Below are 25,087 nucleotides of genomic sequence, written 5' to 3' on the forward strand. Positions count from 1 at the left end.
ACATAGATCAATGGAACAGAATATGGAGCCAGAAATAAACCTACATATATATTGTCAATTAATTTACAACAAAGGAGCCAAGAATATAAAGTGGGGGAAAGACAGTCTCTTCAATAAATGCAGTTGGGAAAACTGGACAGTCACATGCAAAAGAATGAAACTGGACCACTATCTTACACCACACACAAAAATTAACTCAAAATGGATTAAAAATTTGAATGTAAGACCTGAAACCATAAAAATCCTAAAAGAAAACATAGGCAATCAGCTCCCTGACATTGGTCTTGGCAATGATTTTTTTGGACCTGACATCAAAAGCAAAAATAAGCAAGTAGGACTACATCAAACTAAACAGCTTCTGCACAACAAAGGAAACCATCAACAAAGTGAAAAGGCAACCTACTGAACGGGAGAAAATATTTGCAAATCAAATATCTGATAACAGGCTAATATCCAAAATATATAAAGAACTCATACAACTCAATAGCAAAACACAATCTGATTAAAAAATGGGCAGAAGATCTGAAAACACATTTTTCCAAAGAAGAAACACAGATGGCTAACAAGTACATGAAAAGATGCTCAACATCATTAATCATCAGGGAAATGCATATCAAAAAAAGAATGAGATATCACCTCACACCTGTTAGAATGCCTATTATCAAAAAGACTAAAAATAATGTGTTGGCAAGGATGTGGAGAAAAGGGAACCTCCATGCACTGTTGGTGGAATTATAATGGTGCAGCCACTATGGAAAACAGTACGGAAGCTTCTCAAAAAATTAAAAATAGAACTATTGTATGATCCAGCAATTCCACTTCTGGATATTTATCTGAAGAAAACAAAAACACTAACTTGAAAAGATATATGCACCCCCATCTTCATTGCAGCATTATTTACAATAGCCAAGACAGGTGTCCATCAATGAATGAATGGATACAGAAGATGTGATACACACACACATACACACACATACACAGGAACATTATTCAGCCATAAAAAAGAATGAAATCTTTCCATTTGTAACAACATGGATGGACTTAGAGGGCATTATGCTAAATGAAATAAGGCAGACAGAGAAAGACAAATACCTTATGATTTCACTTATATGTGGAAAATAAATGAACAATAACAACAAAAAAGCCCAGCCCATAGATACAGAGAACAGATTGGTGGTTGCCAATCTGTTGAGTTTACAATTTGGGGGGTAGAAGGTGAGTATAATGAATTAAGAGAGTCAAAAGGTATAAACTTCCAGTCATAAAATAAACAAGTCACGGGGATGTAATGTACAGCATGGTGACTATAGTTAACAATACTATTTTGCATACTGCAAGTTGCTAAGAAAGTAGATCTTAAAAGTTCTTATCACAAGAAAAACATTTTGTAACTATGTATGGTGACAGATGTTAACTAGGCTTATGTTGTGGTGATCATTCTGCAATACATACAAATATTGAATCATTATGTTGTACACTTGAAACTAATATAATATGTCAGTTCAATAAGAAATGATAATAATAATATTGCATTGTACATTTGAAAGTTGCCAAGAGAGTAGATCTCAAAAGTTCTCATCACAAGAAAAAAATGCTGCTATGTGTGTGACGGATGTTAACTAGAGTTCTAGTGGGTATTATTTGCAATTTATACAAATATTGAATCATTATGTTGTAGGCCTGAAACTAATATAACGTTATATGTCAATTATACATCAATAAAAAAGAAACCATAAAGAAAAAAAACAACAATAACCAAAAAAAGTAAAATAAACCTTTAGGGAGAAGAATCTATTGAACACCCCTAAATGAGTGAATCGTAAGCAAATACAATGATAGTTTTATCCTGAATGTGGGTTATTCTCTTATCTTCACACATTTCTCATCGCCTTTTTAGATTGCCTCCAAAGATGTGGAAAAGGAAACCATAGTGAAGAGCTCAATTAGCACCCCGAGACCTCTCTGACACACTGGAGAACAAGGCAGGGAGTGCCCTGGTCCCACACCACCAAGCAGGGCGTTTCATAACTCCAGGGTTTGAGTTTACAAGCATTCCTGCAATCATCAATCTCCTAACTCAAATTAAGAGTATGCAGCAGACAATGAGATTGAAGAAATAATTGTTCTAATAAGAAAATTTCTGTGACTGACCAGTGAAAAATGCGGTAGTACCATGCCTGCTATTGAAACTCTGGAGCCCTCTGCTTAGCTTCCTCAAAGATTTCCACTGTGTAAAGTGCTTCACAGAGAAAGTGCATTATTTGATATGGATTTTTGGGAGAAGTGAAAAGATTTCTTACTTAAAGTATTTATCAAGAAAAGATGATAGGTTTGGTGATTCTCCTGTTCATCAACAAACAGAGACTGGAGTTACAGAAAAATACAAACGTCCTTGGCTTATGATAGCGTCAGCTTACGGAACAGGTCAGTGTCTTGGTTAACTATTCAAGCACACAGAACACAATGGCACGAAAGTCTATCCTTATACCTTTAACACCAGGCAGTTGTATTCTTAGATAACATGTGCTGTAACGGGGGAGGGACAAAGATGTGTGAGCACAGGGCCATGGGACAGAGGTAAGAGTAATGGACTGTCTGGATTCACACAACACTTCTGACCTTTCTTGATTGTGGGACCATAGTCATTCAGTACCTCTTGGTGTTTTTCCCTTCCCTAGATAACTTCTAATGTCCCTCATCTCTAAAATTCTGCGATTATAGTAACTCAATGTTCATTTTTCAGGCTTCACTTAAAGGATTCCTCAGAATGCTAGACTAGAACAACCTAGGACATTTGATTTCTGTAATTTAGAATAATACCTGCTTATTCAGCTGAACTGAAATCCTTTTTGGAACAAAAAGAGACATAACTAAGGTAAAGTATAACAGTTGCAGTATGCTAGAAACCATAATTGCATTTTGAATAGGAGGCAACAAAATATTGTTTCTGAATGCAAAAGATCAATGCTTTTTTGGCTGTTAGTTTCCAGAAATTGACAAGTAGTTTGTGGTAGTTCTATCAATTGATACTAATAAGGACAACTATCTAGTTAACTATCTATTCCCATCACAATCCAAAAACAATTTAAGGGGGCTTAAATAACATAGAATAGCATAAATAAAAAGTAAACATTTAGAACAGGAAAGTGAAACTAAAAAATGAGGATAAAAAAAGGACACAGAAAAAGAGGGTCATTTCCTAATGACGAACATTTCATCTGTATGAATATAAAAGAATTCCAAATTTACATAGCCTCAAAATGTATTTAAAAACTTTGATAAATCTTTTGAAGTGAAGGTAAAAATATTAAGGACTACTGGTAGAAATATGCAAATCCAGAATCATGGTAGGAAATATTAACACATTTCTATCAGTGATTGATAGAATAGGTCAAAAAAATTCATTTAGGGAATAGACAATTAGAACAATGCAATAAATAAAATTGACATAGAGAACTTATTGAGAATACCACACCCAATAGTGCAAAATATCTTCATTTCAAGCACACAGTGTTTGCAAAACGTGACCACTGATAGGACATAAACACAAATAAAATAAAATTTAAAAATAGAGAACAATATCTAAAAATTGAAAATAAATTTAAATGAACCTAATTCTACACCATATTGGTAAAATAACTATATAAAACAAAGAAATTATTCCATGTAACCTTAGTACATAGAATTTTGACTACACATTCCCTGTGGGAAACACCTTAAAGATAAAAGAAAACCCACAGAAATCTTAAAGACCATCAGGTTTTCTTATTTTCAGTAATATTATCAGTATTGTTATTTCAAATCTATTATTGTAGAATTGATTAAATATTGTAGAATTGACTAAATAATAAAACTGTTAATATTGTCAGCAACTATGATTTCCAGAGTGAGAGAAAAAATAAAAGTATAAATCAAAGAAGTTAAATATAAACCCTATAATTCTAAATTTGTATTTAACAAATCAATGGAAATTCATAATTTTCTCCTCTTTTAAAATGTACCTATGTCCTGACCCTACACTCCCACTATACCTGGAAGCCATGGCAATTCAGTAGTCAGCACAGATTGTGCTCTACAGAAGCAGCAGAACTCCTGGGAGAAATAGCTAATTCCAGGTCTAGGATTGGAAATGTATAAGGTGAATCCGGACATCTAACTCTGCCAGAAACCAAGGAAACTATGGAAGACTGATGGTGTCAAGTTAGAAGGAAACAGGATCCAGCTTGGCTTCCAAATAGCCAACAAGAAGGCAATTAAAGCTTCAACAATATATTGATTATAATTGATGAAAATGCTTTATATATATTAAAAAGTCATGAGTTAATGATAAAAGAAAAACTCTACATATGTTTAAAATGGTACCAAGTATGTTCTCTGACTGCAGTGTAATTAGGAAAAAAGAAAAACTCCATATGTTTGGAAATTAAGAAATTCACTTCTAGAACTACTAATTAGTCAAAGAAGCAATCTTATTGAATATTCAAATTATTCTGATTATAGTATAACAAATATAAAAATTTATGGGCTAATGAGAAATTTATACACTTAAGTGCTTATATTAAAACATAGAAAAACCGTAACAACAATATTTACTCAGAAGAAAATAGGGAAATTTCTGCTTATAATCAGAGATGTAGAGAGCTGGAAGGAACATAAATCCCACACTTACAACAAGGACAAAGCTTGAAAAACTACAAATTAATTACTTTCCTTGAACCCATCAGAAAATTGAGGTCTCAGAGCAACCAAATAAATCAAAATCTGTTGTAAACCTGATACTTGGGAGAAACAGGACCTAATCATTTGCTTACCTGGGGCTGGAGCCTATAAGATAGAAATACATAATTTTAAACAATTAGTAAAGACTGAGTGTGGACTAGCCTGAAAGTGTGAAGCCCCTGGGGGCCCAGATGTAGTGGGTCTTATACATTCCTGCAGGTTTTACCTCCACAAATCCCACTAGATGTTCTGAGGGAAGATTGGGGAGAATCTTCAGTAAGCTTCTGTTAATTTCCACCCCAAATTCATATGTTGAAGTCCTAACCTTCAGTACCTCAGAATGTGACTGTATTCATAAAAAGAGTAATTAAACAGTTAATTAAGGTTAAATGAGGTTATTAGGGTGGGTCCTAATCCAATCTGATTGGTGTCCTTATAAGAAGAGGAGATTAGGATACAGACACACACAGAGGGAAGACTATGTGAAAATGTGGGGAGAAGTCAGCCATCTACGAGCAAGGAGAGAAGCCTCAGAAGAAACAAACCTGCTGACACCTTGATCTCAGACTTCTAGCTTCCAGAAATCTAAGGAAATAAATGTTGTTTAAGCTACACAGTCTGTGGTACTTTGGCTTCCTTCCTGGTACTGGCTGGGGAATGGGAGCAGGAGCCACTGTCAAATCTCCCACCGCCATCTCCCCTAGGGAATGAAGCCTTAATGTGCAGAGAGAAGAGCAACAAAAGCTGTCACCTTAGGGCACTGGTAAAAACCTATTGCATCTGGGAAAAGGGAGCAGGGGGAAAAAAACATCCCCTTTGGGAGACAAATAGGAACACATGCTTGGCCCAGAACTACAGCTAGAGGAGGAGCAGGAGAACTTGAAAAGGCCACACCCCTCAGACCTGGGAACACCGTGCCTACCTAAGACTGAGGCTTAATCAGAACTTCAGAGAATGTGTTTCCTCCCTCACCATCAGGCTAACCAGTGTAGAGTGAAAAGAACTTGTAGTATAGCTGGGGGCACTGGAAAAGACAGATTCTCTCTGGGGTCCAATGCAAAGGGAAGACCCAAAGCCAAGAGGAGTGCAAACATGGAGAATATACTTCTGCCAAACCAGCCCTTACCCTAGACACAAGATGTCACTAGAGGAATTTGAAGGCTGTGATGCATGGAGGATAACCATAGCAACAACAAATCTCAAATTCAGCTCAACTCCTGACCAGACTTAACACAAAACTTCACATTAAAAGCATAACTGGAGGAAAGGCATGCTCATCTCCAAGACAGTATCTCTGTCCCACACAAGATGTTCAGTTTCCAATGAAACACTACGAGCCACATAAAAAGGCAAGGAAAAAGCACACTTTGAAGAGATAAAGTAATCATCAGAAACAGAGTCAGATAAGACACACATGTTATAATTAGAAGAGAATTTAAAATAACTGTAATTAATATGTTAAAGGCTATCATAGAAAAGGTGGGCAGTATGCAAAATCAGATGGGCAATTTTCGCTGAAAGATGGAAACTACAAGAAAGAATCAAATGGAAATACTAGAAACCAAAAACACAGTAACAGAAATGAAGAATGCCTTCAGTGGGCTCATGAGCAGACTCAACAGAGAAGAGGAATGAATCAGCGCACTAAAGAGAAGTTGATAGAAATTAACCAAACCCATCTGAAAAATAGTCAGGAAAAAAGAAAACAGCATCCAAGAGGTGTGAGACAATATCAAATGATCTAATGTATGTGTAATTGGACCTGCAGAAGAAGAGACAGAACAGAGGAAATATTTGAATAAGTAATGGCTGAGAATTTTCTAAAATTAATGACAGACACCAAACCACAGATCAAAGAATCTCAGAGAATGTCAAGCAGGATAAATTCTAAGAAATGTACCACACCTAAGTATAGTAACTCAAGCTTCCGAAAACCAAAGACAAAGAGAAAATTCCAAAGGCAGTTAGAGAAAAAAAGACAAATCACCTACAAAAGCCACAGATGAGAATTAATAGAGACTTCTCATCAGAAACCATGGAAGCAAAAGACGATGGAATGACATCTTTAACGGAGGAATTAGGAATACACTGTTGTAAGATCTTAACACTACATGTGAAGCAGTTTAATATTCGAAGATAGTTTCAGATTTATTTTATTTTATTTTATTTTATTTTTTTCTTTTGTGAGGAAGATCGGCCCTGAGCTAACATCTGCCAATCTTCCTCTTTTTTTGCTGAGGAAGACTGGCCCTGGGCTAACATCCATGCCCATCCTCCTCTACTTTATATGGGATGCCACCACAGCATGGCTTGCCAAGCGGCGCGTCGGTGCACGCCCAGGATCCAAACTGGCAAACCACGGGCCACCGCAGCAGAGCTCACGCACTTAACTGCTTGCACCACCGGTCCAGCCCCAGTTTCAGATTATTTTAAAATGTATATTTTAAATCCTTGGGCAACAGCTAAAGCTTTAAAAGGTGATAAAAGTAATTAGTCCATAGAGGAAATAAAATGAAATCATAAAAAAATTCTCAATTAACCCAAGAAAAGGGGAAAAAGGAAAGAAAAAAATTCAACAAATAGAAAAGAATTAGCAATGCTAATTGGGTTGCTAGTTGGAAACAGCAGTGCTAGTTGGATGCTAGATTTTAATCCAACTATATCAATAATCACTTTAAATGTGAATTATGTAACCACATTAGTTAAAAGGCAAAAATTGTCAGATTGAATCTTTAAAAAAGCAATATGTAACTATATGCTGTCTACAAGAAATCCACTTTAAATACAAAGACTTTAAGATAGGTAAAAAGCAAAAAGATAAAGAAAGATACATCATGCAAACACTAACCAAAAGAAAGCTGGAGTGGCTATAGTTATATCAGCCAAGGTAGACTTCAAAACAGGAAGATGAACATTAAATAATGATAAAGAGGTGAATTCCCCAGGAAAATATAACAATGCTAAATGTGTATGCACCTAAAAACAGAACTTCAAAATACATGAGACAAAAACTGGTCTGAAAGTACAAATAAACAAATCCACAATTATATTCAGAGATGTCAACACTCTTCTCTTAATAATTGACAGACTACGTAGGCAGAAAATCAGTAAGGATAGAGATTACCTGAACAATATCATTAATCAACTTGATCTAATGGAAATTTATAAACAAATGCAAAATACACATTCTTCTCAAGTGTACATGGAACATTCACCAAGAATGTTATGAGCCATAAAACAAACCTTAACAAATGTAAAAAGACAGAAATCATACAAAGTATGTTCTTGAATTTTAACAGTATTAAACCAAAAATCAATAACAGAATGATATCTGGAAAATCCCCAAAGATTGAGAAACGAAACACACTTCAACCTGACACATGGAATAAAGAAGTCTCAAGGGAAATTTAAAAATATTTTGAAAATTTTTTGAAACATTTTTTGGAAAATGAAAATGCAGCATATCAAAATTGATAGGATGCAGCAAAACCAGTGCATACAGGGAAATTTTTAGGGGTAAATGCTTGTATTAGAAAAGAAGAAAGTCTCAAATCAGTAACCTAAGCTTCCACCAGAAAAAAAACTGGAAAAAGTAGAGCACATTCAATCCAAAGGAAGCAGAAGGTAGAAAATGCTAAAGATCAGAGCAGAAATCAATGAAATAAAAAACAGAAAAATAATAGAGGAAAGAAAACAAGACAAGAACTGGTTCTTTAAAGATATCAATAAAATTGATAAACTTCTAGACATATTGACCAAGACAACAAGAGAGAAGACACAAAATTACCAATATCAGGAATGAAAGAAAGCCATCACTACTGACAACAAAGACACTAGAAGGACATCAACAAATGTTACAAATAGCTCTATGTCCACGAATCAAAAACTCAGATGAAATAGAATAGAATAAATCCTTGAAAGACACAAGTTTGTCTTGTGTCTACTCAAAAACAAATAACCTGAATTATGCTATATCTATTACAGAAATTAAATATATTTTTTGTGTGTGTGAGGAAAATCAGCCCTGAGCTAACATCCGTACTAATCCTCCTCTTTTTGATGAGGAAGACCGGCTCTGAGCTAACATCTATTGCCAATCCTCCTCTTTTTTTTATTTTCCCCAAAGCCCCAGTAGATAGTTGTATGTCATAGTTGCACATCCTTCTAGTTGCTGTATGTGGGACGCGGCCTCAGCATGGCCAGAGAAGCGGTGCGTCGGTGCGCACCCGGGATCAGAACCCGGGCCGCCAGTAGCGGAGCATGTGCACTTAACCGCTAAGCCACCAGGCTGGCCCAACAGAAATTAAATTTAGTTAAAAACTTTTTTAAAAAGTTAAAAACTTTCTAAAAAAAACACTTCAGGTCCAGATGGTTTCACTGGTGAATTTTACCAAACACTAAGAAAGAGATACTAACAATTCTACACAATCTCTTTCAGAAAATAGAAAAGGAAAGAACACTTCCAAACTCATTTTATGAGGCAAGCATTACCCTAATTCCAAAATTGAACAAACACATTTCAAGAAAAGAGAACCAAAAGCGCCTATCCCTCATGAATACAGAAGCAAAAATTCTCAACAAAATATGGACAAATTGAATCCAGTAGTAAACAAAATGATAATACACGACAATCGAGTGGGCTCACCCCAGGAAGGCAAGACAGGGTCAACATTCAAAACCATATTAACCGTATTGGCACACAAAAGAAGGACATATGAGAAAAGCTGCATGACTTCGGGTTCGGCTATGAGTCTAAACATATGACAGCAAAGGCACAACCCGCCCAGCTATCAGGAGGAATGAAGAACTGAGTCACGCCACATGTGGATGAACCTCAAAGTGCATGAGAGAAGCCAGATACTGTATGATTCCGTTTACAGGAAATGTGCAAAAAAGGCAAATCGGTAGAGACAGAAAGCAGATCAGCGGTTGCCTGGGGCTGGAGATGGGAGCAGGGTATTAACCGCAAATGAGCATGAGGCAACTTTTTAATTGTAGTGATGATTGTAAAATTCTATATATTAAACTCTTTACTTACAGTGGGTGAATTTAATGGTGTATAAATTATATTTCAATAAAGCTGTTAAAAAAGAAGTGACAAGAAAAAAAGAAACCAAAACAGAAAGACTTATTAAAGGCATTAAACATTAGGAACAGCCATAGATCCACCCCTGGAAGAGGTCTTTCTTTTTACTAGGTCAGAAACTGTGAGAAATTAGTAAGACATGGAAATAAGATTAACTCATTCTTAATTAAGACTTGTGGAGGAAGGTGTAAGGCTGAAGAGAGGCCACTGGAGGGGGCACTGCGGGGGCTCTGGCCAAGCAAGAGCGCCCTGCTTAGCAGGCATTGCAGACTGCCTCCTGAGGGAGGAGAGCAGCGTGGGCTGAGGCTGGAAATGAAGACTGTGTCAGTCACACCAGGGCTTACAGACCACAGCGTGGGTCTCGGATATTATTTTAGCCACAAAGAAAACCCAGGAAAGCGTGTTAAGCAGAGGAAACCATAATCCCATTTGGTCTGTCAGAGGCCAGTCCAGCAGTTCTGTGGAGAAAGCATATACTACCTGAAGGCATGGACTACAGTTTGCCCATCTTTGTAACCATCACAGGGGGTTACCCACTGAGAGGAAACGGGAGCTACTCAATCCATATTTGTTAAAGGAATCCATGTACAATAGTCATTCATTCCCATAATTCACACAGACTGGCTAAAAAAGGCTGACCCAACCACTGCCAGGGCTGAGTCCCCTGTCAGCAACCCATAACCCATTTCTGAGCTCTGTCCTTGCAGAGGAAAGACAATGTCATCTCCCTCTGATTTACCTCACATAACCCCCTCACCCTTCTACTGATCATCTCCATGAGGTGCTCCACTAACAGAGGTGACAGAAGCAGGATTTTCTCCTCATTCCCCATGCCAAAAGGCATAAACTCCCAAAATTGCTTTGGAAAGCAGCTCAGCCCCAGCACAAAAGCTGCACTCTTCTTGTCGAGTTTCCTGTTCTCACTGAACACCAGTTGCACAGGCTACAGAGGTCATGATAGGCGAAGGGGCAAAGACTCTTCATCTCTAAGACAGCCTTACCTGTACCTTATAAAGGCGCTGGAAAGCATCCTTCTGAAATGTTTTCATATTGATGGTGGCTAGCACTGTAGAGAGAAGGGAGAGATGCTGCAAAAGGCACTGTGACAAGTGCCACCAGAGGAGGGACGCAAGCCCACACCTTGAACATGGAAGGAAGGTGTGCTGAGTAGTAAGGATAATGAGATACTACTTGTGTTCCACTTTGCAAAGTACAAAAGGCTGTCATATAATTGGACACTTGCAAAGACAAAGTGAGGTAAGAAAGGTGGTTAAAATTGACCATATTTCGTGCAGAGAAGTGGAACAGGCCAGGGTCACACAACTTGACAAGACCTAGCAATTGAATGTAGGTTTTCTGACAAGTTCAGCACACTTTCTACCACACCATGGAAATAATGTGAGGAGGAGCCACCAGGAAGGAGGAGAGACAGCAGGTCTTACGCTCAGCACTAGCTGACAGACATTCCCCTGGACCTACGTGGCTGCTCACACCATGGCCATTTCCCTCACTGTCATCACCTTATGGTTTTCTTCTGAATTGTTCTGCTAATTTCTTCTCAGGACCTACTCAGAGCCCACAGTGAGCCTCAGGCTGCAGGATCCCAGGACTGGGACTTTGCCCTAGGCCGGCTTCCTGACACAACACCTATCTTCCGCTTCTCCATGTTGGTGGAGAAGGTCTTGACTCTAACCCATGCCCAGCACCAAGGGAGATTCTTAGCCACAGAAAAATTATGAGAGATGGAAAGGTATACTGAGGACAGAAGAGCTCGACTATGGCTCTGTTTAAACAGAGACCACAGGAGCGAGGAAAAGACGTAGAGTGGTGAGTGAACTCTTCGCTTTGACCTTGAGTCTTTATCTGCTGTAACACCAAATCTCTGGGGTCTATTTCAATGTACATGGGAAAGAGAGGCATCAGAGACACTCTTGGTTTTTCCTGAGGCATGTTCAAGACTCAAATTCGCTGGTTCAGTTATCTCTTAAAATAATTCTAAATTTGTACCTCCTTTTATGGAGCCTTTTACCACATCTTTCGTATTATCTGAGGTCAAGGGCAGCTCCACAATTCCTCTTTTCAGCAAGGCCTGTTGAGAAAAGTGGACAAAATGAACCCACTTCCCTTGCTGCCAAGGGAAGAAGGAACTATAAGAAAATTAGGAAATAAATACAACTGGGCTCAGATGGGCAACATGTGAGCTAAAGAGAAAAGTTTGCATGGAGAGTCTGACCATCTGCAGCTCAGTAAATTGGGGGAATCATGGTCTCCATCCCCGTCTGGTGTTTCTCCCAGGGATGATTACAAAAGCAGCTAAGCATGGGCTCTGACACTCCATGGTCATAGCCTCAAGGGGAAAAGCACAGGCCAAGTTGACGAGGAAGCACCCCGAGGGAGGACCCAAATCCGAGAGAAAGAGAGAGACAAGACTTGGGAAAGTCTTTGTGCCTGAAGGGGGACAGCCAAGGCTGTGGGGCCCTAAGAAAGATCAGAGACAAACTTCACAAAACTCAGGCCCTACCTGGACACTCGAAGGAAGCAAGGAAGCCTGCCGTCGCTTTGGGGAAGCGGGAGATCTAATTTGAAAATCATAGTTACTGAGGGCATAGGAAGTGGACAGATGGCCAGAGGGTGAGAGGACCCTATCTGTGTGTCCTACGTGTTCAGTGAGCCATATCCAGGCCTGGGAGGGAAGTCGAGTGGTAAATTTTAAAAATCAAGAAGAAATAATGCTAGCTGAATGAGATTGATTTGAGGGGATCTGATGTGATGACGCTCCTGAGAAAAGTCAGGGAGCGGAATTTCTCACAGACCTTGTCCAGCTCCAGAAGCTCCAGCTATAGGGCAGGAGCCAGGACATCCGTGGAGTCCAGCCCTGCCTCCTCCCTTTCTTGTCACCTGCTCTCTCTTCTTTGCCCAACTGGCAACTCCTTCCCTCACTGCTCTCCAGGTCATCCCACTCAGAGGTCTCTATATGGACAGAGCTAAAATGGAACCCCTGCATCCTATTTAGCAACCTAGGGAAGGAATCCAGTTTAGACTAGAACTCATTACCTTCCTGAATGTGGGAAGTCAGGGAAGGAGAGGCCTGACTGCCAGAAAGGACACAAGGCAGGACTGCAGTTACTCCCTGGCCTGAGACATCCGCCCAGGGAGGAGCAAAGGCAACAGAAGAAAGAATATTAATACTACGGGTCAGAAAGCTGCAAGATGATGGCCATCATCATTAAGTTCATGAAGCATTATCTATTTTCTGTGGATGTAGATTCACCAACCCTCAGCTTTAATGAGAGTTGTAGATCACAGAGATAGCAACAGAAAGGAATAATGTTTTAACATCATGTTTTATTCATAATAAAGATATCTGAGTACATCTTGATCACCCTGACCATATTGTAGATTCACAAAGAAATTGAACTTGATCTCATATCCCACAGTGCCTCACACAGAGTCCCCCATGTAGCCAGGACTCAGAAACGCATGCTGTGAAAGAGACAGACTGGAGAAGAAAGCATGTAAGTATGGAGACAAACCAAGTGTTTCTTACCTTTTCAACATAGGGCATGTAGTCTTTATCCTTATCGAATGAACCATATTCGTTCTCCACCTGCACTGCAATGATGGGGCCTCCCTTGCGATACTGAGAGACAAGCAGATGATGAGGGAGAGTGAAGCTACTGGGTGGAAAAAGCGTGGAGTCTGTGGGTTTGCTGCTGAAGATAACACACCTGGTTCAGTATGCTTTGATCCAAGTTGTACCTTAGTTCGGGCACTCTTTCTCCTCCCCTGGGGTCCTATAGTTAGTGTCAAGTCCAGGCACTTCAGTGAGCTGCTGCAAGGAGTCCTACCTTGGCTAGTCCTTGTAGATAAGCCACTCCCACAGTTTTCCTCTCTATTTCTCATACAAATTAGCTACTTAAATATGAAATCTCAAACCTACAATCTCACCTGCTTCCTCGCCCACTCTACCCACTTTCCCAGCTGACAAACGAAAAGAGGTGTCCCTCCTCCTGTCTTAGGGCAATGCCACCATTCAGGCGCAGAGTCCCCATGCCTCCCACACCTGCTCAGGAACTTAGCTTTCTGCACTGTTACCTCTCCCTTCTGTACTTTCAACCTTTTCTTCCAAACTGATGAACTTCCATAGTCATGGAAACTTATTCAGAACCCTCACATCAGAAAAAGAGAGAGAGAGAGGGAGGGAGTCCTCCAAGACTGTTCCCCCCGCCCCCAGCAACATGTCTCTTGCTCTCTCCTCCCTAAAGACCCTACTTCTTGAGAGAGGTATCAGTTGTCTACACTCACTTTCTCTGCTTTCTCACTTTTACCCTACTACTCAAACCCCCATGGGAGAGCTTCCACCCCCGTCACATCATCTAAGCCATCAACATTAACCTAGTTGTGCTGAAATTTATAACACTTTTCAGTGTTTAGTTTAATCTTTCAATGTCTTCCACACTCAAGGCAACTGTTTCTTGAAGCCTCTCCAGACTGAAGGCAGAGTGAGCTCTTGACAGTGAACGTCAGATCACTTCCCTCCCCACGTGGCTCCGACTGCCTACAGAGTAAATGCCAGTTTTAGAGTGGAGTGTTCTCTTTTTGACAATGGGACACTAGCTCCTGAGTTGGAACAGAGGAGAATGAGCATGTTTGGTGGGTTTTCCTTTACAGCCTCACCTTTTGCTTCTTTCTCACCTCACACTCTATGCTCTAGACCACTGAACTTCTTTTAGTTCTTCAAACTCCTCATTCTCTCTCTTGCCATCTGGTCTTCATCCGTGTTGAAGACTCCTGACCATCACCCCTGGCCTAGCTAATGCTTGCCCACCCTTCAAGTCACTGTTTAAGATACTTTTTCCGGAAAACATGCTCCAAACCTCCCTTTCTCCCTTGTTAGGGACGTCCCGCACTTCCTCCACTGTGGCAAGTATCACTCATATTATAAGCGCTGTTTGCCTCTTATGCTGCACTGCAAGCTCCAAACAGCAGGGACATGTCTGTCCTTCTCGCCATTGGAAGCTTAGCTCCTACACAGTGCCTGGCACATGGTAGGTGCTCAATAATTACTTGTCGAATGAACATAAGTATCCTGAACTGATGAATTGAGAAAAGTTGTTTATATTATTGAACAGTATCTTCTCCCCAACTTGAAGGGTGAGATTTCTAAAAACTCCATTGCAGGAGAATTCACAGTTGCGTTATGAAATAAACAGGATTAGAAGAATAAAGGTCCCAAGCAAAACAGTAAATACACTCTAAAAATTATTTAAGTATAATAATTAAAACAATGAAGACAACCAATCGAACAGAAAGACCTTAAAATGCTAATAATTTAGTAATAATGAGCCCTATGCATTTCATTTGCACTTATACTTCCTTACTTCTTAAAATTTCCTAGGATTTCCCACCTCATGACTTCAGTGGGGTGTTTATAAATTTGCTTTCCCTCCTGCACCTGTGCAAGCGCTGCTGTGCCTCAGCTCCCTTCCACACACTCAAAGTCTCTCCAGCTGTAAGGCTCAGAGATGTTGACTCCTGCCGTTGAGTCCCATCTGGATTGCAGAAATGCAGCCACAAACATATGGCTTAAGCCCTTCTTACAAAAGACCTACCTCAATTCCACCTAACAGACCCAGAGCTTCATCCTAAAGACAAAGTCTTCTTCCCTTAGTGCTTCTCACCTCCCCAGAAGCTGTATTGCAGAAACGTTATTTCTACTCTTTCACTTCATTTCCATTCCTAATCCCCCAGTTCTTCTCTTTATAATTATCCTAATAAGAGTAACATCAATTCACAATTCAGAATTAGTTATAGAGGGCTGGATCTGCATCATATTTTCCCCCAATAGAAGAGCCTAAGATAATAAGCTATTAGCCTACTATCTAATAATTCTGGGTTTTGTCCCATCTCAGGCTATATCAAGAGATATGTTCTGATTTATTTTTATTTAAATAATAACCATGTGCCCCCTCTTGTTTGAAGAGAGTTATATTTTAAAAAGCAAACACAACGATCAAACAATTATTGCCTTGTAGACTTCAGGGTATAATGTTCTTTGTTTGTTACATACTGTTCTACCTGCTGTAGGTTCACATTGTGAAAATAAAGGCATTTCTTGTCAAGTGCATAGGGTCAGAGTACTCCATGAAGAAAGGAAAATGCACGGTGTCTGTGCTCTACGCATTTATGAAATTAAAACAAACTGAAATGTAAGCAATAGCAAATATAGTCACACAGGTACAAAATGACACACGAACCAAGTTATTCGTTATAGCATAAACTTGAAAAATCAAATGTCCGTGACAAGGACACTAATTAAATGACTTATGACATATTGATATCATGAAATACTATGCAGCCACTAAAAAGAATGGCAGGTTTCAAAAATATTTTTTCAAGTGACAAAAGAAAAACGCCCAGTGGGAATTGCATATTTTTATATAAAAAAGTATACACATACACACACATACATATATGCAATTATGTGCATAAATAATTTGCTTCCATGTGTGTAGAAAATATCTGGAAACACACACAAAAATCTAAAATTGCTTGTCTCCTCAACCCACCAGCTGGGAGAAGATATTTGCAAATCACACATCTGACAAGGGGTTAATCTCCATAATATATAAAGAACTCACACAACTGAACAACAAAAAAAACAAATAACCTGATCAAAAAATGGGCAGAAGATATGAACAGACATTTTTCCGAGGAAGATTTACAGGTGGCCAATAGGCACATGAAAAGATGTTCAACATCACTAATCATCAGGGAAATGCAAATCAAAGCCACACTAAGATATCACCTTACACATATGAGAATGGCTATAATCACCAAGACAAAAGATAACAAATGTTGGAGAGGATGTGGATGAAAGGGAACCCTAATTCACTGCTGGTGGGAAAGCAAGCTGGTGCAGCCTCTATGGAAAACAGTACGGAGATTCCTCAAAAAATTAAACATAGAAATACCTTATGATCCAGCTATTCCACTTCTGGCTATTTATCCAAAGAACATGAAATCAACGATCCAAAGAGGCTTATGCACCCCTATGTTCATCGCAGCATTATTCACTATAGCTAAAATGTGGAAGCAACCAAGTGTCCATTGACTGAGGATTGGATCAAGAAGACGTGGTATATATATATACAACGGAATACTACTCAGCCATAAAAAAAAAGACAAAATCATCCCATTTGCAACAACATGGATGGACCTTGAGGGTATGACGTTAAGTGAAATAAGCCAGACAGAGAAAGACAAACACCAAATGATTTGACTCACATGTGGAAAGTAAACCAACACATGGACAGAGAGAACAGTTTGGTGGTTACCAGGGGCAAGGGGGGTGGCGGGATGGGCACAAGGGGTGAAGGGGTGCATTTATATGGTGACTGACAAATAACAATGTACAACTGAAATTTCACAATGTTATAAACTATTATGGCAGCAATAAAAAAAAATTTTGAAAAAAATTGGTTGTCTCCTGAAAAGGCAACTGAATGGCTTTGGAACAGGGTAGGAGGGAGAGACTTTTATATCACCATAAACTCTTCTGTACTCTTTTGAGCTTTTTCACCAAGCGTTTGTATTAACTGTTTAAAACAACAAAGAAAATTTAAGAGTAGAAATAAGCAGTATAAAGATCAATGAGTTTAGCGCATATCAAGTACATTCAGAACATCGATGACAAACACAAACCAATATCCTTTGTCAGTCCCTGTCTTGTGTGATGTGCCTTCCTAGAGGCTCTGGGGTGAAGACTGTACTTAAGACGAGGGTCTAGAACTTAAAATTGCAGGAATGTCAGCTCCCTTTCTCACAGAGACTGCGTGGCCTATTCCATAAACAAGCCGTTACAAACTATTTTCCTAAAACAAATATAAGAAAGAAGGAAAGGTCATTTGGCCTCACCTGGAGAGGAACCACTCTGGAAATCAGATGATCAAAATACTTATCAACTGCTTCAATGAAGCCCTTGTCGGTGGTTCTCAGTTTCAACTTGGGGTCTTGCAGTAACCAGCTGGGGGCAAAAGCAGACAAGCTCAGTGTTTGAGGTGAGAGGACAGGGGTAAGGACGAGTCAGAAGCTGGCCAGCCCTTCTCAGAGCTCCCTCTGCACAGTGCTACATCTTTTCATCTCACGTCCACAATCCTGGAGCAGCAAGGTCCTAAAGCCACGTTACCACGTGAGCTTCTTGGGACCATTCTCACAGACTTGTGGGATTTAGAAGAAAAGATACCCCTTTGTCAACATCACACTCTACAACTGAGGAGACGCTTTCAGCGCCATCAAGGCTCAGACACCTTGTCTTAACGAGGGGTGTTTTAACCTTTCATTGAATACTCCTCTCCATTCTTTTACAGCTCATTAAAAGCATTTTTCGTGAGCACAGCATATGTACCTTAGGCACGGGGTTACTTTTCCTCTAAGACCTAAGACTTCAAGCACAGATTAGGAGCTTACAAGCTGGTAAGCACGCCCCCAAGTGTGTGACTTGTAAGGTGCTGGGCGGGGCCTCCAGCTAACCTGTACGGTGAATCGCTGCTTCTCTCAAACACCCACTGCCCTCAAGGTCAGGCTTTTTCTGCTCCTGAGCTGGGATGGGAGAGCAAGCTCATCTTGGAGAAAAGCAAAGCCTTTACCTGACAGAGGGGAGCGAAGGTGCTCACCCGGAGGCAGAGCCATGGACTAACAGGGAATCCTGTCAGCTTGCAGACATAACAGAATATTCTTGAATTCTCATCCTGAACCTTAGTTATCTGGACTGAGGGCCAACATCACAGATGAGAGAACAAGGCAAAGAAAAATGAGAGAGAAGGGAGGGGAGCTGAGGACGCTCAGCACATTGGAGAACTCGGTCTTCCATTAACAGAAAAAGAGAAAAATCAGAAGTCAGAAAAATCAGAACAAGCCCAGAAGTTGTCAGAACCCTCCCTTCCACTCTCTAAAGCTTCCCTTCCCATTCTTCCCACTTGAGGAGTAAAAGAGGGACATCCCTCCCTCCTGCGGAGCAAGAAGAGTATGAACATCCTGATGTGTCCCCCTCGCCTCCCGTACACACACTCTTGGCCATAAGCCCAAAGCACCAAGACCAATGTCTCCAGTCCCTCATCTGTAAAATGGGGATTACGATAGTCCCTACCCCTCACCACACCACTGCAAGCATTACCTGAGATGATGTGTATAAAGCACAGAACAGTGCAAGACACAGAATACATGCTCATTCTATTAGACTGAAGTTTTACTTTTTAGTAAAGCAAACTACTTCACTAAATCACAACTCTGGACCCCTAGCCCACTCACCTGGGCAAGCCCCCGAGGTCGATCTCACTGCAGATGTAGGGGCCTGGACGCAGAATCACCCACAGCCCGATCTCCGCAGCAGTCAGGACAAAGGCCCTAGGGAGGTCAAGGTCAGCAACTCTCACGCCCTCAGAGTGGAGGGCGAGGCCCAGCCAGCACACATCACATCGCAGGGTGGCGGAGCTGCCAGCTCCTCTCCTCGCTTGCCTTCCTCGCCAACCAGGGAGACTGGGGTGAGTGAAGGGGAGGCCGCAGCCCCTGCCCCCAGCAGAGTAGGGAATCCCTACACCAGCTCCCAGCCTAGGACCGTCTGCACAGCCCCACTGGGGCATGAAGAGGAGGGCAGCAGACAGGGTACAGGGGGGCCCTAACAGTGAACCTGACCCCAACTGCCTTGCCACCCCAGAGGGGCAACCCCTGTCCCAGCCCAGGTGGCTAGGCCACACTGCAGAATGGGGTCGACACTTGGGATTAGGCACCTCTGGGCTGCAGTGAGAGGTCTGGGCTCAGAGGAGGCAGGCCCAGACCCCGGGAGTAACAGGGTCAGGGCTGCAGAGCGTCTGCTGACCTTGACCTGGATGCAGAGCCTTTCCCACTGTCCTGAGAACGAGGCTCCAGACCCTGGTCTCTCTCTGGTTCTCGAGCAGAGCCAAGATGCCCCTACGGCTCCTAATCAACCCCAAGGAGCTACCTCTCTGCCTCCCACCCCAGGCCAGGTCACAGAAGCAGCAACAGCACATACTCCAGGTCCAGGTTCCCAGAGAAGTCAAATCTGCCTCTTTCTGGCTCATGGAGGTTCCACGGAACGTAGCTGTAAGAGGGAAGAGAGAAGCACAATGAGCATCTTCTTATTTCTTTCCTCTAAACTCCTAGGTCAACCCCAAACCCACGTCAGAACCTAAGACAGCTCTATGTTGGAATAAGCTGAAGTTTCCAATGGCAACTAAACCTTTATTACACGAACAGTGATTATTTTCAATAGTTTCTTTCTCTATTACCCAACGGCAGTCCAAGCTGCCAATAATTTTATTCTAGATTCCTTGGATTCATACATAAATTATCCTACTCACCACCTCATTCTTTGCAATACCCCTTAAAAACATAAAGAAAACGAAAAAAAAAAAACAAATGTCTACATATGTGCAAGAAATTATTGCTAAGAATTGATCAAAACAAGAATAGAAGAGGAATTTCTATGAAGATAATGGAGATACAGTAAAGGAAGCTGGCACCTTTAGACCTTAGCAAGAGGGACCCCCCCAGGGGCCTCCCCCAGAGGGCTGAGTGTGTAGGGCCAAAGGGACATGTGTAAAAGTTTTATTAGGTGGTATTTTTACTAGGTGACTATCCTTTTTGTGTGTCACCAACAAATTTTCGAACGTCGTGCCCCTAATCGCCTGTTTCTCACGAGTCATATAGTTCTTATTACACAGTTTTGCATAGTACAGAGGTTTTTAAGAATGCATATGTTGCATTATGGCAGAACTTACTGTATTTCAAAATCTTTTGTTGTGAGGAGGAATGAAAAGTTGGTTTGCTGAAGACTTTAATTATGCATGGTAAAGTTTATGGTTCTACACTGAGAGAACAGAAGGAAAACATTTTGCTAAATGATGTTTACAAGTGATTTACTTTAAAGAAAATTGCTGAAAAAAGTTGAAAACACAAATACAGAAAAAGATATAGATGAGGCAAAATTATTTTAGCAATCTTACATAGCAGGCAAAATGGATTTTAAGGCAAAAAAAAAAAACCCTCACAAATAGATATTGAGAGAGGCATCAAGTAATAATAAAAAGAATGATCCATCAAGAAGATATAATAATCATGGCCTTCCACACTCTTAATAACAGAGCCTCAAGGAATATCAGAGAGGAAATGGATAAATCCACAGTCATAGTGGGAAGATTTAAAATGCTTCTCTAAGAAACAAAGATAATAACAGCAAAAAATTGTAAGGGTATAGATTTGAACAACAAAATTAAAAGGCTGGATCTAATAAATACATAGAAAACTCAGTAGCCAAGAGATAGAGCAAATACATTCTTAAAAAACACATGGAACAGTTGTAAAATGCAAGATAAATCTCAACAAATTCCAAAAAATCCACACCACATAGTCTGTGATCTCAAGACAAATGCAACTTAAATTAGAAAATTACACTTTAAAAATAGTAAAAAGTAAAATTAAAAAATCACTAAAACACAAAGCATATTCCCAAATAGCCGAAACGTTTGAAATAAAATGATTTTCAAAGGACTATATAGCAAAATTTGTGGGATATCTAACCAAGCATTACTTAGAGGTACACTCATATCCCTGAATAAATATATTAGAAATCATAAAATCCTGGAAAGAAAATAAGCTAAATATTCAACTCAGGAGACAAGAAGAAGAGAAGTGCGGGGAGGTACCAAAACAAATAAAGTAGAAGAAAGGAAATTAAATGTAACTCAGAAATTGTGAAATAGAAAACAAAGAAATAGAGCAGATTAATAAAGCTACAAGCTAGTTCTTTGAAGACTAAAAGCTTAGACAAAATTGGGTAACGAAAAAGAAAAAAAAGCCCAAATACACAATATGATGTATAACTTCCAAGAAGGAAAGGAGATTTTTTTCAAGTCTCAGTCAATCCAAAAGAAGAAAGGAAAGGAAAAAAGATCCATAGAATAAAAATAAGATATACTCTAGAAGAAATAGAAAACATGAATTAAACAATAACCACTGAAGAAAGTTATATTGTCCCCAAAATCTTCACCTCACAACCAGAAAATATGGTAGTCACAGAGTTTTACAGGTGAATTTTAAGAAACGTTCAGGATAAAGATAAATCTTTAGCAAAATATCTTCAGTGAATAGAAAAGGAAGACATAGTCACTTGATGATATGAAGGAAGCTGGGACCCCCTCCCTGGTCTAACAGGCGAATCTAACAAGCAAACCTCATAGGCTTCAAGCAGCGCAATGAAATCCCCACTGCGCCGTGAAGCAACCACGCAGGCCTCAGAGGCCTGTCTCTAGATGACCTTGCAAGTCCTCGCCTCAGGACTGAAGACGCCAGCAGGATGAATCAGCAACAGGGACACATAATGGGTGCCTTGCTCTCACATTTCCCAGCTGCGTTTCTTAGAGATTGAGGCAAAAAGTAACGACCCTGGACCTTGCCTCCCTCCACACATAGAGAACAGCAACATTACAAGCCTTGTTTGACACGTAACCAAAAAGTTCCCCTTATCCTTGGAGTAGCTGACTATGAGATGTGTGAGCCCTTTCCTGCATGCACACCACTTTGTGAAAAGTATATAAACTGCACTCAGATCCGTAGACCTCGGGGCAGCTCCTCAGAATCCTCTGTTGGACTGTTTCCTGGGACTCGAGTGCCTCAGTTTGATTATAGAATAAACTCCTTCATTTAACCTTTACCTAGACTCTTTACTTCAGTCGACAATGAGTTTATTATACGATTGATATCAAAACTGGACAAGACACTAACAGAAATAAAATTTAAATCAATTTCAGTTATAATCATAAATATACATACCTGCAATAAAACACTAGCAAATCAAGTCTAGCAATCTATGTGTGTGTGTGTGGACGCACATGCCCATGTGCATGTCTCATAACCAAACAGAATTTATCCCAGGGCTGTGGATTGGTTGAATATCAGAAAAAATGTCAATGTAATTTACTGCTTTAAGAGAAGAGTGTAGAAAAAACATTTAATCCCTTCAATAGGTGTAAAAAAGGCTCTCAATAAAACTCAACAATTATTTATGATTAAATTCTTTGCATATTAGATAAGGCAATTATCAATTTACTGCCTGTCAGCTTCAATTTCATCCTTTAGTATCAGCTCTGCAATAACGGACAGAGCACTGGAAGCATTTTCTCCTTTACAGTGAGTAAGATGCTTAGCTTTGCCACAAGAGGGCGGTGGCGGGACATTCAAGAGAAAAGGGGCTTCTCGGATTTCTGCTTTTTGCATTTCTGTGGTCCTGCTGCACTGCTGGTCAGGCTGTAGGCATGTGAGGACATCCAGTGGTTCTTTCTTTTTTTTTAATTCAATATATTATAAGCATAATCCACAACAAGCAATGTAGAATTAACCCAGAAAGGCAAGGGAACCTAAATATTTTGAATTAACATAATTAATATAGATACAGATGCACAACATTACATTACATGCCCCACAGAGTTTTGCTAGCATTCTTCTGCTCTTCCCTTTCTATAGTGTGGGTCTGAGCTTCTCTGGACTGCCTTTACTTTTCCCTGATGTTAACTAATAAATCCCACAGCTTGACCTGAAAACAACAGACCTTTCTAACTGCTGATGACAAACATCTCATCAAGAAACAGAAAAATATATTCTGCACCATAAAATGATAAAATGCCTTGCAAAGGGCACTTAGACCTTACAACAAGACTCTGCAATAAGGGTTGCAAACTGCTGTGAGTGTAATTCTCAGCCTGTAAGCAAAATCCTCACCCATGAAATGTGGCTGAACTGTTTAGAAGCTGGACCTTGGAGCCGGACTGAACTCAAGCACAGCTCCGCTGCCACCAGCTGTGTGACTGTGGGAAGGGCTGTCAGCTCTCCTCACTCGAGTGTCCTCATGGACGAAAGGTAGTGATAACACTGCTCACCATACAAGATTGCTATAGGGATAAAGGGAATGAATACTTTCCAGGTTGAGAACATGCCTGGCTGTGTGTAAAGACTGCATGTCCACTGAATGACGGAAATTGGTTGTCTTACTGTATAATGGTAGACATATGTAAAACAGCCTCGCTGTGTTCTGGGAACGGCAGGATTGTCCCACCAAGGGTGGGCTTCCTTGCCTTTCTCCTCGCGTGCAGAAGACTGTTCCCGTGAAGTTCACCACACATCCTTTTAGATGCAGCTTCCACAATGCAACCTTCCACAGAACTTTTTCTTCGGGCTCACCCTTCAATCCTCCTTTACTGACTCCTAATTTCTTGAGTTTTACGGTTTTTCTGGAAGTAGGTCTGTTATGAAAGGAGCTCCACTGTTGCTAATTCAAGTATGACTTTTGCTTTGGGCGTGGTTTTTATCTGATTAGTACGTGCGCAGACAGGATCTTTTGCTCTGCACATGCCTTTGGCGGCACCGCATTCACGACTGCGTAGTCCTGCCTGGAGGAGACGCCCATCCTGATGGTGCTCATTAAACCTGCTGTCCTTCTGTCTCTCTAGCAGGCACGGTGGGAATTACGCCATCCATCTCAGCACGTCTGTGAGGACTAAGTGATTGTGTGAAAATGCTTAGAAAATGCCTGGCCATCAGTACATCCCAAATACGTGTTACCTTTTGTCACTATACATGTAATTGTGTTAGATAGCATGCTAAATTTATCATGTTACATTTATATTTAATATGTTAAATTTATATTTAAATTCTTCTGATTCACTAAACTGGGTTTATATTTCTTTGTGCCACCATAATTGAGTACATATACATGCCAGGCATTGTGATAGGGATTTTTCACATAAATAAGATAAAGGTCTTATGTCATTTAATCATCAACACAACCTTTGAGGCAATTATTGTTCTGCCCATATACAGACGAGGATACCAGGGCCCTGAGATGTGACAGCTGGAGGCGGAGCTGGGACTGAAGACCCTCTTACTCAGCAAGCTGCAGGACTCATTCCCTTTATGCTGTGAAATATGTTAGTGATTCGGGTATGTCCTGATATGTTCGTTTTTTGATACTGCTAATATTCCTCTACATGTTCGTCTCCATATACATAAATAAAAATTGTTTTAAAAATACCACGTATGAACAACAAAAAAACTAACAACCTGATCAAAAAATGGGCAGAGGATACGAACAGACATTTTTCCAAGGAAGATATACAGATGGCTAATAGGCACATGAAACGACGTTCAGCATCACTAATCATCAGGCAAATGCATATCAAAACCACATTTAGATATCACCTTACACCCGTG

The 25,087-nt window shown here is 40.2% G+C and overlaps 1 protein-coding gene across 1 annotated transcript in view; it reads right to left on the minus strand.

The window, feature by feature from the left end:
- LOC131408156 (beta-galactosidase-1-like protein 3) overlaps nt 1-25,087 on the minus strand; it is a 63,373-nt gene that overhangs the window by 25,199 nt on the left and 13,087 nt on the right. Inside the window, exons 6-11 of the mRNA XM_058544712.1 lie at nt 19,857-19,925; nt 19,115-19,210; nt 17,723-17,831; nt 13,353-13,445; nt 11,813-11,894; nt 10,807-10,871 (exon numbers count right to left, since the gene is read on the minus strand). Of these exons, the coding sequence (XP_058400695.1) occupies nt 10,807-10,871; nt 11,813-11,894; nt 13,353-13,445; nt 17,723-17,831; nt 19,115-19,210; nt 19,857-19,925 (514 nt within the window). The remainder of the gene's footprint in view (nt 1-10,806; nt 10,872-11,812; nt 11,895-13,352; nt 13,446-17,722; nt 17,832-19,114; nt 19,211-19,856; nt 19,926-25,087) is intronic.

Source organism: Diceros bicornis, chromosome 7 (assembly GCF_020826845.1).
Source record: "Diceros bicornis minor isolate mBicDic1 chromosome 7, mDicBic1.mat.cur, whole genome shotgun sequence".
In the NCBI taxonomy this organism is placed as follows: Eukaryota; Metazoa; Chordata; class Mammalia; order Perissodactyla; family Rhinocerotidae; genus Diceros; species Diceros bicornis.